The sequence below is a fragment of the Cydia fagiglandana genome, chromosome 11 (assembly GCF_963556715.1).
Source record: "Cydia fagiglandana chromosome 11, ilCydFagi1.1, whole genome shotgun sequence".
Classification (NCBI taxonomy): domain Eukaryota; kingdom Metazoa; phylum Arthropoda; class Insecta; order Lepidoptera; family Tortricidae; genus Cydia; species Cydia fagiglandana.
This window is the reverse complement of record NC_085942.1, coordinates 12,951,380-12,966,913: the sequence shown is the minus strand read 5'-3', so window position 1 is coordinate 12,966,913 and position 15,534 is coordinate 12,951,380. Positions and strand designations below refer to the sequence as shown.

Genomic DNA, 15,534 nt, shown 5'->3' with positions numbered 1-15,534 from the left:
GACGTTTTCGTTCAGAAGTGAATAGCAAACGAAGACAACTTGACGATAATAAATTTATAGTTGGTCAAACCAATTTGTCAGTTAATAAGAACCAGGAAAACTATATTCATCGTTTTTTTGGGTGCTAGTACTAGTGTAAGACAAAGATAGTATGATTCTCTCTGTCTATGATTTATTTAAATGAGACAATCCTTTGACAAACTATAAAACATTGCAAATTGAAAGTATATTTATTTCGAGTAGTAGTATATATAAAAAGTCATTTAATTACAAATCATGAAATAAAATTTATAATTATTTCCATATCTAAATTTTATTAGAAAGTTCTGCAGAAAACCGAGTCTTGGCGTTTTGTTGTCCCAACACTATCAAAATAAAATGACAGCGTCAAGTCAAAGAAGAAAGGATTGAGACTCCACAAATTTCTGTCTTTTTATAAAAATAAAACTAGTAGATGGATATCACCGTAATTTTTAGTTCATAGGACAGTGCAGTGTTTTTTGGTGACTTGCATATACATTACTATCATTCTGGTGAGTAAAATACCGCAGAAAACGTACATAATTCCGTTCAAACGTGGTGCTATCGATCTCCGAGGGTGGCATTATTCGCTAGTGTTTGTTTTGGGTGCAGGATTCCCAAAAGAGGACTTACCTGGACATCTACAAGATGGATCTGGCGGAGACCATGAAGAGTGTGCTCGCGAAGAGCACCGGCGGGTCGGGCGGCGGCGGAGGGAGCGCGGGCGCGGCGCCGCACGCCGCCGAGGGCTACGTCACGGAGAAGCTGTACATGCTACTGCAGCTGTATCTGCAGAACAAGGGCTGGAGCCCCAGCATCGAGCTCTTGCAATGTTTTAGTGATCTTAAGGACTCCTCCATGCTGCCCAGTGCTGCATACCTTCAGTAAGTCAAAGCAAAGCTAATTCTTATTGGATACTTATTAGTCATAAAAAAATGTTATCAAACCAATTTAACAATTGAACATACATTTCTAATTATTTATTTAGTTGTAGTTGCAATGTCATAAGACTTCTCATTTTAATTTCAGAATGATGGCATCAAGAGTGGGGCTGGATACCCAAGGCCGACTAATTCTTAGAGAAAACGGGAAAATAATACTGCCATATGAGCACTTTGCCAATGCTGTGATGCTGAAGCATATGAATGGGCCCCACGGCCTGCATTTAGGTTTAGAAGCTACAGTCAGAGCAGTGAGTTTACTATATTATGATGTCTTACTATATTTCTTAGTAACCTTTAATTAATCTTAGTAACCATTAATATTTCTTATTATTGCAAAATTGTAGTAGTAGCAACTGACAATTACTTTGAGTATGTTTTCATGAATTAACCACTGAATCACTCTCAAAGTAGTCTGCCTTCATTGTGACTTTGCCATGACTTTGTAGTTCTTGAGTTATTCAAAGTCATTCTCCGATTTTTTACTATTATAAGATTATTTAATTATAAACATTCATGTATCCTTTACTGACATAAATGTTTTTATTAGTAGTATAGTAGGAGAAAAAATTAAGCAATGTTTTGCATTTGAGTAATATTTATTGGAATGGTTTGCTGTTGTATTTCAAAGAAACTTAACAACTTACATTACATGTGATTTTCCAATATTAAGTATAATGCCAAATACTGAAGCACATTCAATACAATAAATCTATCAAATAATGAAAATAAATTTGCATATGTTGAATGAGCCTGTATATGTATCTTAGTCATTAGTCTCATGCCACACTGTAGAAGCTAGGGAAGATTGAATCTAGAGACTGTTTGGAAAGAGAAGAGTCGTGGAATGTATGGGGCCCAATACATTTCACGACTCTTCTCTTTCCGTACGGACTATAGTTGTATTTTTTTTTGGGTTGATTTTTCAATTGCTATTGATGAGACAAAATAAATACAGACTTTTTAGTCTTTATGAAAGTTAAAATTCCATTGAAACAGAGGCACCGCAATTGGGCGAGACGGGGATAATCATTGTGTGAGGCGATTGTTAACTGTTTATCTATAACTTGTAGGTGGTAGAATCATACACAATAGGACGGGAGCAGTTTGGCATGGAAAAAGAGTTCATCGTAGAGGTGGTGCAGAACTGCCCGAACCCGGCCTGCCGTTACTACAAGAATCAGCTGGAGATGACGCAGAAGTCTATACAGCAGCACCTTTCACAACAGCCTACTTATATTCCAGGTATGTTTTATATGGATCAACTATAGTACCTACTCAGTATAACTACATGTATTACTCCTGTCAGATTCGAACGTCCGCATACGTCCGCATGTACGGCTAAGCGTATGCTGAGCCGCAGGCGACGTAATTCATGCAGCGCAGCGCAGAGCAGATTTTGTGAAATATGGAAGTTCTTTGCGATGCAGTGTGCGTAGCTAAAGGACGTTCTGTACTTTACAAAATCTGCTCTGCTCTGCGCTGCGCTGAACTCAGCGCGACGCGAGTTTTTAACTAAATCGCGTCGCGCTAACCTATTCGTCGCGCGCTCGATCACTACAGGGAGCATTCCACGGGCTGTCCCGCTGTCCCGTACAAACGCATTTTATTTCCTGTGTTGCAACTTTTTTCTCGGCATTTAAAGCAGGCGATTATTTTTCTGTGCATATTTTTGACCATTTGTCATAGAAAAGGAAACTCTTATACCTTTAAATCTTTAGAAACTTCGCGTTTGTACGGGACAATGGTAGACAATTTCATGGAATGCTCCAGAGGCAGTGCAGTTGGTGCTCCTAGGAAGGTTCTCGAAAATGGATAAAAACATATCAAGCGTCTATTTGACTTGATTTGTTTGTGAGTAAACTATTTAAAATAATTTTAATATAGTATTATTATCATTAATTATGTTCTCTTCATCTTAAATACGCGCTTACAAACAATAAGCGTAATAAACTTTGCTTAATTCTGAGTGCCAATGTAGTGGCGTCTATAGATGTAACTATCTTGCTTCAATTCGTTGTTGAAATATTTCAAGGTTAAACTTTTCCAAGTCCACGGATACATAGTTTGGATGTATTGTTTGACATGTTTAATGCGATAATGTGCAGAGTCGGGCGCGGCGAACCTGGCGGACAGCCAGGCGGTGGAGCGCCTGCTGCGCGGCTCGGCGCTGCAGGACTACCAGCTGCCGCTGGCGCCGCACCTCGCCGCCCTCAGTGAGTTGCTATGTAAACATCCACATTTTTATTTTATGCTTAGTTTATTATTTTTTGGGACTCTTTAGATCAAAAAAATATTTCAGTTTTTATACCGCGTCAGTGGCAACTTATCGGTAGGATGAAGCGGAATAACAAATCCTGGTAGTCCGAGTAACCGGACCAGTCGAAAAAAAAAGTTCATGCTTGGACTAAGACTAGGGTAATAGGACCACGTGTGCAGAGGGCGTGCAACTCCAAAACCGCTGGGCACTTCTCACAGCATGCACGTTGCCGACCCCTAAAACTTGAACTTTTATTTTTAGGGTTCCATACATACGGTAATAACGGGACCCTATTCCTAAGACTCCGCTGTCCATCAGTCTCTCTGTCACCAGGCTGTATCTCGTAAACCGTCCAGCAGTTGAAATTTTCACAGATGTATTTCTGTTGCCGCTATAACAACAAATACTAGAAACAGAATAAAACAAATATACATATAAGTGGGGCTCCCATACAACACCGTAGTTTTATTTGCCGTTTTCTGCATAATGGAACGGGAACTTCATGCACGAGTCCGACTCGTGGGACATTTCGAAGAGCAAAGGGGTGAAGTGTCCAAAGTGAAATGTTTTCCATATTCCAGCGGGCCTAACGACGGAGAAGGCGGACCGGCGCACTCAGGCGCAAGACAAACTCTCCCAACACCAGCAACAACTGCTGCTGCAGCACCAGTCCCGCTCGCTGCACCAGGACAAGTACAGCCACCAGCGCTCCGGATCCTCATCCGACACCAAGAAGCATCACTACACGGATGAGCACAAGCTCACTGACTTTCTCAGGTCAGTGTGGTCAGGACAGTGATGGGTAACACTGTGCTGGGTGGGATACAGTGTGTGCAGGTCTCCTAAATCTTACTTCTTATTTTTATTGCACTTGCTGGGACTAGTGTAATAGGGTATTTGAATACTAGTCAAATCAGTTTCTTTTTTCGAACTCATCAGGTCAGATCGCGTGATAATGACAGTGTCTGTCTCTTTCGATGGCATGGTGTTAAAAAGTGATACTTATTTTATAATGTGGATAAAGCCATCCATAATACACATTCGGACAGTATGTGACGCACCCAGCAGTCTTTCCCAAATGTTTAACACGCTTGTTGCAACAAGTAGTGTAATTGGTGGTTATGTAGGTACTCTTTAACCGATCTTTCGGTCTAGTGGTGCTGCTTTTACACTACTATTGTATCGGGGTTTAAGTAATCAAACGGGAATCTGCGTGAAATACTCTCAGCGTCAACGCGGACATGTGTGGTCACGTGCTGGTAGTTTCGATCGGAAGCTCAACAGTGTTACCGATGTTGTATTTTTTTGCGTGGTGGGCCCAGATTCAAAATCTTAACCCTTTGATCGCCATGCCTATCGTGTGCGGCGCGTCATGCAGAAAGGTTGATATTGGGCTGTAGCCGCGCCCGTAAGTTGCCGTCTTTAGCGGTCAAAGGCTTAACAGACAACATGACAACCTATTGGTAATAAGGTTGTAGAATTTAATAAAACTTATTCAATTCATAAAACTTATCTTCGATACATTGAAATTTCCAGAGCGAACCTAGAAAGTCTAGAGTCCCTGTCGGGGTCGGGCGGCAGCGCGAGCGGCGCGACAAGCGCGTCAGGCGGCGGCGGCGGCGGCGGCGGGCAGGAGCGCGTGGTGCGCGCCTTCGCGGAGCTGGCGCGCAACCTGCAGCGCATGCGGCCCTGCGTGCGCCCCGCCATGTGCAAGCCCTACGGCAAGCAGTCCGAGCAGCTGCAGAAGAGTGAGTACTCTCTAACAACTACAACGGCGGCGGCGGCGGCGGGCAGGAGCGCGTGGTGCGCGCCTTCGCGGAGCTGGCGCGCAACCTGCAGCGCATGCGGCCCTGCGTGCGCCCCGCCATGTGCAAGCCCTACGGCAAGCAGTCCGAGCAGCTGCAGAAGAGTGAGTACTCTCTAACAACTACAACGGCGGCGGCGGCGGCGGGCAGGAGCGCGTGGTGCGCGCCTTCGCGGAGCTGGCGCGCAACCTGCAGCGCATGCGGCCCTGCGTGCGCCCCGCCATGTGCAAGCCCTACGGCAAGCAGTCCGAGCAGCTGCAGAAGAGTGAGTACTCTCTAACAACTACAACGGCGGCGGCGGCGGCGGGCAGGAGCGCGTGGTGCGCGCCTTCGCGGAGCTGGCGCGCAACCTGCAGCGCATGCGGCCCTGCGTGCGCCCCGCCATGTGCAAGCCCTACGGCAAGCAGTCCGAGCAGCTGCAGAAGAGTGAGTACTCTCTAACAACTACAACGGCGGCGGCGGCGGCGGGCAGGAGCGCGTGGTGCGCGCCTTCGCGGAGCTGGCGCGCAACCTGCAGCGCATGCGGCCCTGCGTGCGCCCCGCCATGTGCAAGCCCTACGGCAAGCAGTCCGAGCAGCTGCAGAAGAGTGAGTACTCTCTAACAACTACAACGGCGGCGGCGGCGGCGGGCAGGAGCGCGTGGTGCGCGCCTTCGCGGAGCTGGCGCGCAACCTGCAGCGCATGCGGCCCTGCGTGCGCCCCGCCATGTGCAAGCCCTACGGCAAGCAGTCCGAGCAGCTGCAGAAGAGTGAGTACTCTCTAACAACTACAACGGCGGCGGCGGCGGCGGGCAGGAGCGCGTGGTGCGCGCCTTCGCGGAGCTGGCGCGCAACCTGCAGCGCATGCGGCCCTGCGTGCGCCCCGCCATGTGCAAGCCCTACGGCAAGCAGTCCGAGCAGCTGCAGAAGAGTGAGTACTCTCTAACAACTACAACGGCGGCGGCGGCGGCGGGCAGGAGCGCGTGGTGCGCGCCTTCGCGGAGCTGGCGCGCAACCTGCAGCGCATGCGGCCCTGCGTGCGCCCCGCCATGTGCAAGCCCTACGGCAAGCAGTCCGAGCAGCTGCAGAAGAGTGAGTACTCTCTAACAACTACAACGGCGGCGGCGGCGGCGGGCAGGAGCGCGTGGTGCGCGCCTTCGCGGAGCTGGCGCGCAACCTGCAGCGCATGCGGCCCTGCGTGCGCCCCGCCATGTGCAAGCCCTACGGCAAGCAGTCCGAGCAGCTGCAGAAGAGTGAGTACTCTCTAACAACTACAACGGCGGCGGCGGCGGCGGGCAGGAGCGCGTGGTGCGCGCCTTCGCGGAGCTGGCGCGCAACCTGCAGCGCATGCGGCCCTGCGTGCGCCCCGCCATGTGCAAGCCCTACGGCAAGCAGTCCGAGCAGCTGCAGAAGAGTGAGTACTCTCTAACAACTACAACGGCGGCGGCGGCGGCGGGCAGGAGCGCGTGGTGCGCGCCTTCGCGGAGCTGGCGCGCAACCTGCAGCGCATGCGGCCCTGCGTGCGCCCCGCCATGTGCAAGCCCTACGGCAAGCAGTCCGAGCAGCTGCAGAAGAGTGAGTACTCTCTAACAACTACAACGGCGGCGGCGGCGGCGGGCAGGAGCGCGTGGTGCGCGCCTTCGCGGAGCTGGCGCGCAACCTGCAGTGCATGCGGCCCTGCGTGCGCCCCGCCATGTGCAAGCCCTACGGCAAGCAGTCCGAGCAGCTGCAGAAGAGTGAGTACTCTCTAACAACTACAACGGCGGCGGCGGCGGCGGGCAGGAGCGCGTGGTGCGCGCCTTCGCGGAGCTGGCGCGCAACCTGCAGCGCATGCGGCCCTGCGTGCGCCTCGCCATGTGCAAGCCCTACGGCAAGCAGTCCGAGCAGCTGCAGAAGAGTGAGTACTCTCTAACAACTACAACGGCGGCGGCGGCGGCGGGCAGGAGCGCGTGGTGCGCGCCTTCGCGGAGCTGGCGCGCAACCTGCAGTGCATGCGGCCCTGCGTGCGCCCCGCCATGTGCAAGCCCTACGGCAAGCAGTCCGAGCAGCTGCAGAAGAGTGAGTACTCTCTAACAACTACAACGGCGGCGGCGGCGGCGGGCAGGAGCGCGTGGTGCGCGCCTTCGCGGAGCTGGCGCGCAACCTGCAGCGCATGCGCCCTTTTTTTTTTTTTTTTTTAACGTGGAGTAATGCATTTGGGCATTCCGCCTAGCCGGGGAACTAGGACGGATATGTCGGACTCGTGGCCAAGGGGCCAAATACCGACTAAACCCTCCACGGTATGCCCGTCTCGCAGCAATAGTGACGGTGAACACGGGATCGCAGAGCATTCTACCGCGAACACCGCCTGCTGCCGACAGCCGAGGCTGTCCCCTCCTTGGACCCGAAAGCCCTGGAGCCGAAGCTCCCCCTCTCGAAGGTAGTATGCAGGGCGACACCACACACTGATCCCTCATGACAACCTCCGCGCCGGGAGGAGATGGAAAAACCCCGGGTTCCACCTCCTCAGGTTGTCTTAGCGATTTTTTATAGAGGTGGTCATCCTCGTGGCCACCATGCCGGCGCCGGCCAGCAGTGGCAACCCCCCCCCCCCGGCCGTCATCATAGGCCCTCTGCCTAGACAGTTACGGGGACCGCAGTTTTATACAGGCCAGCGGCATTCCTGTGCCCTCACGCGCCCGGCCCGAAGGCCCCATCCGCGACCGTAGCCGCCCGGCCCGAAGGCCCCCTCCAGCACACACTCGGGTGAACTCTCCCTCATTGAGAGGACACCCTGTGCGGAACCCCCTCAACCCCCCCACGACAGGACATTGGCAGCACCGGTAAGGAATCACTTGAAAATCAAGAGATTATTTACCGCTGCCCCCGGGGTGCACCGTCCAAGAACCCTTCCCTTACCCCCGGATCAATTAGATCAAGAGGAATGAGAAGGGACCTGGCGCTCTGGGAGGTTTCCTGTCCGTAGCACCCCAGCGCATGCGGCCCTGCGTGCGCCCCGCCATGTGCAAGCCCTACGGCAAGCAGTCCGAGCAGCTGCAGAAGAGTGAGTACTCTCTAACAACTTTACTAAATCTCTTTAGAGGATGATGGTCACCTATTTTCGCCTTTTAATTGAAAAACGCTTTTTTAAAATCAGTAACTATTACTTATGACAGCAATAGAATGTAAATAATCGTATATAATTCATAATTGATACATACTTGCTGTGACTTATTTTTCAAAAGTATTTTCCAATAAAATACACATCAAGATTGTTTACCTTTTTCTAGTGCTAAAAACGATTCCACGATTATGAAAGTCCATTTGTAGCAGTGGTAACGGTTGATGTGTATGTTCCAGTCCTGCTGGACACGATCCAGCTGGTGCAGTCGCTGCGCAGCTACCTGCCGCCGCCGCACATCCAGGTCACCTCGTGGAAGAACGACGACAAACTACGGTAACACACTGTTTTATATTATGTTTACATGTGAACCCGGGTATGTCCTTAAACTACGTCCAAGACCACCGGTGGACGGGCAGCAGCGTCCCTCAAATTCGGTGTACTCGACTGCGATCGCCAACCCGCCTGCCAAGCGTGGCGATTATGGCACTCACCCCCCATCATGAAGGGGGAGGCCTGTGTTCAGCAGTGGACGTCTTGTGGCTGAGATGATGATGATGATGATGTTTATATGGGTGACGGGTCACTACTTTTTCATTACCTTTAATTCAACATTTTAATTTGAACCTTATTCTATGAGTACATAGGAACGAATTTCGTTTGTTTTAAAAAGCAATGAAACAAAAGAAATGCTACTTTATTTGGTTCATGAAAGGTCAAATTAGATTGCACGACTATGTACATTGTAATGTACATTTATTCTCAGGAGGTTTTGAGTATGAAAATTGTACTTGAACCGAATAACAGGAATTCGTTGACCAAAATTCATAGATAAACTGTAGGCAAATTAACCAAAAGTTATCTCCTTCACGATTTTCGTAGACATCTCTTCTAAATACCTAAAATTCCTCGTGGATTCCAGAATACGAATTGACCAGTTTAGCTCAATTTTCAATTATTTGATAGAGTATACATATATCAGTATGCCATAGACTGCCGTTATTGAGTGCTAATTTTTGCAATATAATTTCAACTAGCAATAATCTTTCAGGGGTCTCCTTACAGACAATACTCATCACAGTGCAATCAACCGAAAACCAATTGTAACATATTATTCTGTTATATTTCAGTTCGAACAACATGGAAGAGATCGAGAATCGCAAAATAGTGAGTGGCAACTAGCCCCAGAGAGTCTGCGGCTGAGCCCCAGAGAGTGAGAGGGCACTCTAGGTAGTCTCACTTCTGCTCACACTGACAGTGCACCGGATTCTAACACTAGCGATATCCATGTCAAATAAAAGTCACCATAGACAGATAGATATCTGTCTATGGTGACTTTTAGATAAACAGCAACGAAAATATAGTCCGTCTCTATTTTAGTGTTCTTTCAACCAATTTGATTCCTAGGCTACTATAAAACCTCGCTTTAACTAGAAATATGAAATACATCACACAATAAGCACTGTCGTAGAAGATAAACATATGATTTATTACGACATGGTTCTATAGTGGCCTATGAATCAAATTGGTTGACTGTACATTTTCAAAGCTGCGCAAGTATGGTTTGGCCAAGCGTCGTTGTCAAAGGTAAATAATACTGTCTTTTTATTACGCTAGTATCATCACAATAAGTTACTGACAGATTTGGCTAGGCAACCTATATCTGGCATATCTGCTCATCACGAAGTGATACACATGTGGTTACTGTGTATGTATAATGGCGTTCAATAGAAATTTTCTAATCTATATTCTTCTAAAGCAAGTTCAAAATCCGAATAGGTTTGATTTTTAGGGTTCCGTACCCAAAGGGTAAAACGGAACCCTATTACTAAGATTTCGCTGTCCGTCCGTCCGTCTGTCTGTCACCAGGCTGTATCTCACGAACCGTGATAGCTAGACAGTTGAAATTTTCACAGATGATGTATTTCTGTTGCCGCTATAGCAACAAATACTAAAAACAGAATAAAATAAAGGGTTAAATGGGGCTCCCATACAACAAACGTGATTTTTGACCAAAGTTAAGCAACGTCGGGCGTGGTCAGTACTTGGATGGGTGACCGTTTTTTTTTTCTGTTTTTTTTTGCATTATGGTACGGAACCCTTCGTGCGCGAGTCCGACTCGCACTTGCCCGGTTTTTTTTAATACCAAGTCGATAACCAACATCAAAATCACAAAGTTACTTCGCAATCGCAATATTAAAATGTTTGGCCTTTTCTATTGAATACTATTTTGCATCACTTTACACCATAATATAAGTGCATAGAGTCCGGTTCGCTCTTTCACTACCGGTTTAAGTTGTTTGCTACACGAATATAGAAAGCTCCAAATAGCAGAAGTAGGTACTTTTGTATGGCATTTTATATTGGTATACTGGAACTTTCTACATTAGGGTAGCTTACTTATAATTTTTTTTTTATAAATTGTTGTAAAACAGCAGCGGGAATGTTGTAAAAATTAGAATTAGTCTGATTTACGGATAATAAAAGTATTGTGTTTACTTGCTGATCGACTGATCGCACAATATTAGATATCCATAAAGTACAAGCCGGGATGGAAAATTTAAATAAGTAGAGGCTTACCTTGAAGTCTTCTTATACCTACATATATCGTGTGTTCTCTAAATGTGGCTTGCTCTTGAGGCCTGCTGTTGATTGTAATTGTTCTCATTATTACTAATATTATGCTTTACTTTTTTATTTTTATACACTTTCTCCTTACAAGCCGTTTTGGTTTGTGTTATTGTATACGTTTAATATTTATCTTAGTATTTATTTTACGTTTTTGTTAAATTTCTTTACCTGTTATTGTTCGTACACGTCGTGTACACGCTTTATTGCTTTTGCTGTTGAGATCTTTTTGCAGTTATGGATCCTGTTTCGTCCTTCTTTATTTGAATGTATTATCGTAAGTGCATTATTTACACTGTGATAGTGGTGTAATAGGTATAGGCCTGAGCGAAGTCTTGACATGATTATAAGTCAGTTTCATTAAAACGAAGTATGCGGTAGTAATAATCTTTACGACCACACGGAATAATTCATTTTCATAAATTAGATCGGAGTTTTTTTCTATTTGAAGTTATAACAATATTTTTTTGCGCTATAGCTATATAAATATTTTATAGCATTTTCGCAAAAATAACCATTCATAATGATAATTTACATTAGTATACATAGTAGCAACCAGAATCATTACGATTAGTAATGATCATCTTGATTCTATTTTCTATTAAGAATGAGTAAATATATGTTTTTTTTTTAACTTTAATTTCATTAAATTGAAACCATGTTTATTTGTCAAGAGTTAGAAGTAAATTGAAATTGAAGTCGCCAAGTCTTGTCGTGTGTGAGAAGAGGTATCTTATCGAAGACTGCATTTTTCATGTCGTTAGCTAGCGTCGCTTGTGAATATAAGGTTAGGTTTGATGGCTGCACACGGGCGGGGGGTTGCTGAACTTAGGGCCTGTCGCCACGCTCGACATGTTGCCTTTCTGTCGCACTTGTAAATTCATACGTAAGTGTGACAAGGCAACACGTCGAACGTGGTTTGCGGTAGGCCCTCTGCTCCTGTAGTGTACTTACGGACCGACAAAATAGAGGCTTATCTCTTCAACCGTGGGGGGTCTAAAACCTATGTTCTTGAAGTTATAAGTTTAGAATTGTTTTTATTTTCTTTATCCTGACCTGATATCGGTTGTATACGCCAAAGTGGATTTTACGTTTACAATGTATTTACGCAACAAAATGTATAACAATAAAAATGAAAAGTACACGACACATACCCGCTTGTACGCTGCATAAGCTGCTTTTAAAAGGACTGGATGACCGCTTCGTAACCCCGGCTACACACGTTAACTATAAATCGTAGCGATTAATCTGTGCAGTCCGATTTGCGCAGTTTTATCTACCGTGTGTATGACAAAACGTTGTCGATTATCGTAACGATTGTCATACACACGGTAGATAAAACTGCGCAAATCGGACTGCACAGATTAATCGCTACGATTTATAGTTAACGTGTGTAGCCGGCATAAGTTACTGTTATGGTGCTTTCACACGTTGAGATCATGAAATGCGCTATCTACTTTAGCTATACTGCAAAACGTAATTCAAGACCAAAAAAAGTGAGACCATGTTGCCATTGCAATAATTTGTTTCTAAAATTGTAAATTCCTTTTGATAAATAATCACGCTAAGATAATTTATTCATTAGTAATTTTACTCCTACTATTTAAAAAAGTACTTTTATTTATTTATTTGTACATAAATACAAGACGCGCTAGTAAAAAAGTGGCAACATTTCTTACTTTTTTTGGTCTTGAATTACGTTTTGCAGTATAGCTACTTGCACATTGCAAAAACACCACAACAAATAGTTGTTCAGCAACGGCATCATGGTCATAATTTTATCACTGTCATGCCATGCATCACTTTCGCACTTATAACTGATAACGAGCGGATCTTAGCCATACAGGATAGCGACAGGTTGTGGATAAGAAGCGTTTACATTTTGATCGGTCAAAGATGTTTTCACCTCAGCAGCTCGAACAAGGGTACTTTGATTCTTAAAAACAGTGAGCAAAATGCGATTTTGCTCACTGAGTCATTTTGTCTCACTCAGTGAGCAAAATCGCATTTTGCTCACTAATGATACAAAATGAGTGAGCAAAATCGCATTTTGCTCACTGAGTGAGACAAAATGTCATTCAAGTGACCTTTATAGTCAAATGTCATTTCAACATGCGGGGTCTAATACAAGTTCGATATACTTGGGTTCTATTATCTCTGTCCCTCTAGTATGTTCTCACTGCTTAGGGTGAAAAATTTTGTGTACTACACGAGATCAAAGTTATTTACATCTCGTGCGCTTTTGAATCCCTTACTACGCTCAAGATTCTAAACTAGATTCACTCGCTACGCTCGTGAATCTATTATAGAATCTTTCGCTTGCACGGGACTCAAAATAAGCACTCGAAGAAATATCAAACTTTGATCTCTTGTTGTACAAATAACTATTGTTGCCGCCTAAGTGTGCAGTAGGGTTAAGTACAATATAATAATAACGCAAGTTGCTATTTACTTCCAAAACATCACATATGTGAAATGTACTACATAAGTTTGCTAGTGCAATAATTAGGCAAAGCCTACCTTAAACTTAAAATTTTGTATCTGTAGTACTGTACGTTTATATTATATTAGTGAACATTATGCAAAAACTGTTCGCATTCGAAAATGTATCATACCTTATTTTTTTCGAAACTTGTGTTTTACGGTGGGTAATCCACATGTCCAATTACTTTGTCCAATGTGAATTTTGTCTCACATTTTGGTTAATGAGAGAGTGAGACGCGATGACATTGGACCAGCATATTGGACAGGTGGAATACCACCCTTAGTTACATCACACGTTTGACTGTTGTCAATATATTTTGTCGTAAGCAGCTTGGTTTGGCAAGGGAAGTGCATCTAGTGCTCTTTTCCGATTCCCTGGGCGCTGCGGTTGGGATAATGGGATTACAGAGGGCATAGGTTTTATCTGTCAAATTGTCAATAAGTACTACGTGTAGTGTAAAATTATTGTTTTTTTTTTTGGAATTTTATGGCTTGGATGCTAATGCCCTTTAAACCAAATTCCATATAACAAAACTGAAGACACGTAAAACCTTTGCTGGCGCCATTTCTAAAAACCATTGACAGTTGCCAACCCCCATTGTTTATTATCGTCGGACGTCTTATTTGTGGAGTTTTATATTATAATTTGGTACTTTGTATTGTTTGCACCAAATCTTTTATTGGCATTTATGTGTAGTTTTTATTTTAGCCAGTTACTTTGTTCAGTCAGCATTGGAACAAGTAAAATGACCATTTCCGTGTAAGTACATCTTTGGCAAGCTAATCGATGGATGCACATATATGTGTTACTATTTATGTATGTTCCCACACTCCAAAAGTAGTATAACTGTGTCCCAATATTTGTCATCTTTTGTTGCTCCAAACTTTTTGATGCTGACTGACACTAAAGGGCTAAAGGCTCATTTAGACGACGCGCGAGAACTCTCATGCGAAATCCATTACATTGCGTAATTTCATCGGTCGGCTGAATTAAGTGTATCCTCAATAGGCCGCAATGTAACTAAAATCGCATGTGAGTTTGCGCGCCGTCTAAATGAGTCTTTTATACTAGTTATCTAGTATATATGAGGCTATTACGTTTGGGTCGAATTGCTCTTCGTATAAGTATTTAGTATTAAGTTTATATGACCGTTGTACACTCTTGCAAAGTATTAAAAATTCAAAAGAATCTCACTCTGTATTAGAATTAAGAGTTCTAGTCAAAAATGGACTTCATTTTATGTTGAATTGGAAGTGTTACGTAACACAAATAACTAACATTTTACTTAACTAACACCATAGTGTTGGATGAATTCTATGTAATGTTTTAACAATAAATTTAATTCAGACTGATAAAAAGTATTTCTAATGTGACCGTTAATATTTGATCACTTAGTGTTTATTCCGATCTCAACATTTATGATATTTTTGGACATGTTAGCATTCAACACTATGTAGCAGTGAATATTTGGTTGCGATGTAAAAGTATAAAAAAATCTGAATAGGTTTTATTTTATACTTTTTTAAGTCTTAAATGTAAATTAAAATCATCAAAATAAAGAAAAAATAGATAAATATTTTTTGCATAAAGTGGTTGTATGTAATTGTGTATTTTTTGCATGAGCCTTCTGTATAAAAGTCGCCTTTGTTCTCGACTATTCCGGTGAGAGGTCTATTATTTTATTACGTTTGGGTTGAAGTTAAAAGAGTTATGTATCCATTATATTTAAATGAACATTTTATTGATTCAAATTGGCATCTTGTTTCCTGTGATAGAATTTCGATCAAAATAAAATTTTGACATTTAAATGCAATTATAACTAAAAGTACTCTACAATAGATCATGCACTAATTCCTTACGGTCAAATCATTCATTTGCGAGAAAATTATAAGGGTATATAGTTTTGTTTAACATTAAATAAGGAATTTGCAAGTTCTATTATCGAGTGCTATAGTAGAGTATTACTCATTTTGGTTAATTAATTAAATTACTAAACATTTGTTGGTTAATCGATGTATCTATATCTGGCCTTGCCATGTAACTTATTATTTGCCGACATTAAAATTATTTTATCTTGTAAAAGTGGTATTATAGTGGATTGAGAAATCAGTGCTTAGTAATAAATAAAATTATTTGATCAAAGTTTTGGTTTTATTTTAATTCAGCCTTCTCAAATTATGCACAGGCCTATTCGGATTTCGAGATAATCACAAGACCTAGAGACGATTTAGAGATCAACTAGATCTACATTAGATATCGACTAGATGTAACTTGGATATCTAAGTCATAACTTGTCGAAATCGTTCAAGAAGACCT

General features: G+C 43.8%; 1 protein-coding gene across 1 annotated transcript; it reads left to right on the top strand.

Moving 5' to 3' along the window:
- Window positions 1–374: 374 nt before the first annotated feature.
- LOC134669048 (uncharacterized) lies at window positions 375–15,358 on the top strand. Its single transcript, XM_063526573.1, has 9 exons — window positions 375–533; window positions 634–905; window positions 1,051–1,213; window positions 2,036–2,207; window positions 3,071–3,178; window positions 3,804–3,999; window positions 4,759–4,970; window positions 8,345–8,441; window positions 9,236–15,358. The coding sequence occupies exons 2-9, from the start codon at window positions 670–672 to the stop codon at window positions 9,285–9,287; spliced, it is 1,236 nt and encodes a 411-aa protein (XP_063382643.1). The 5' UTR covers window positions 375–533; window positions 634–669; the 3' UTR covers window positions 9,288–15,358.
- The last annotated feature ends 176 nt before the right edge of the window (window positions 15,359–15,534 follow it).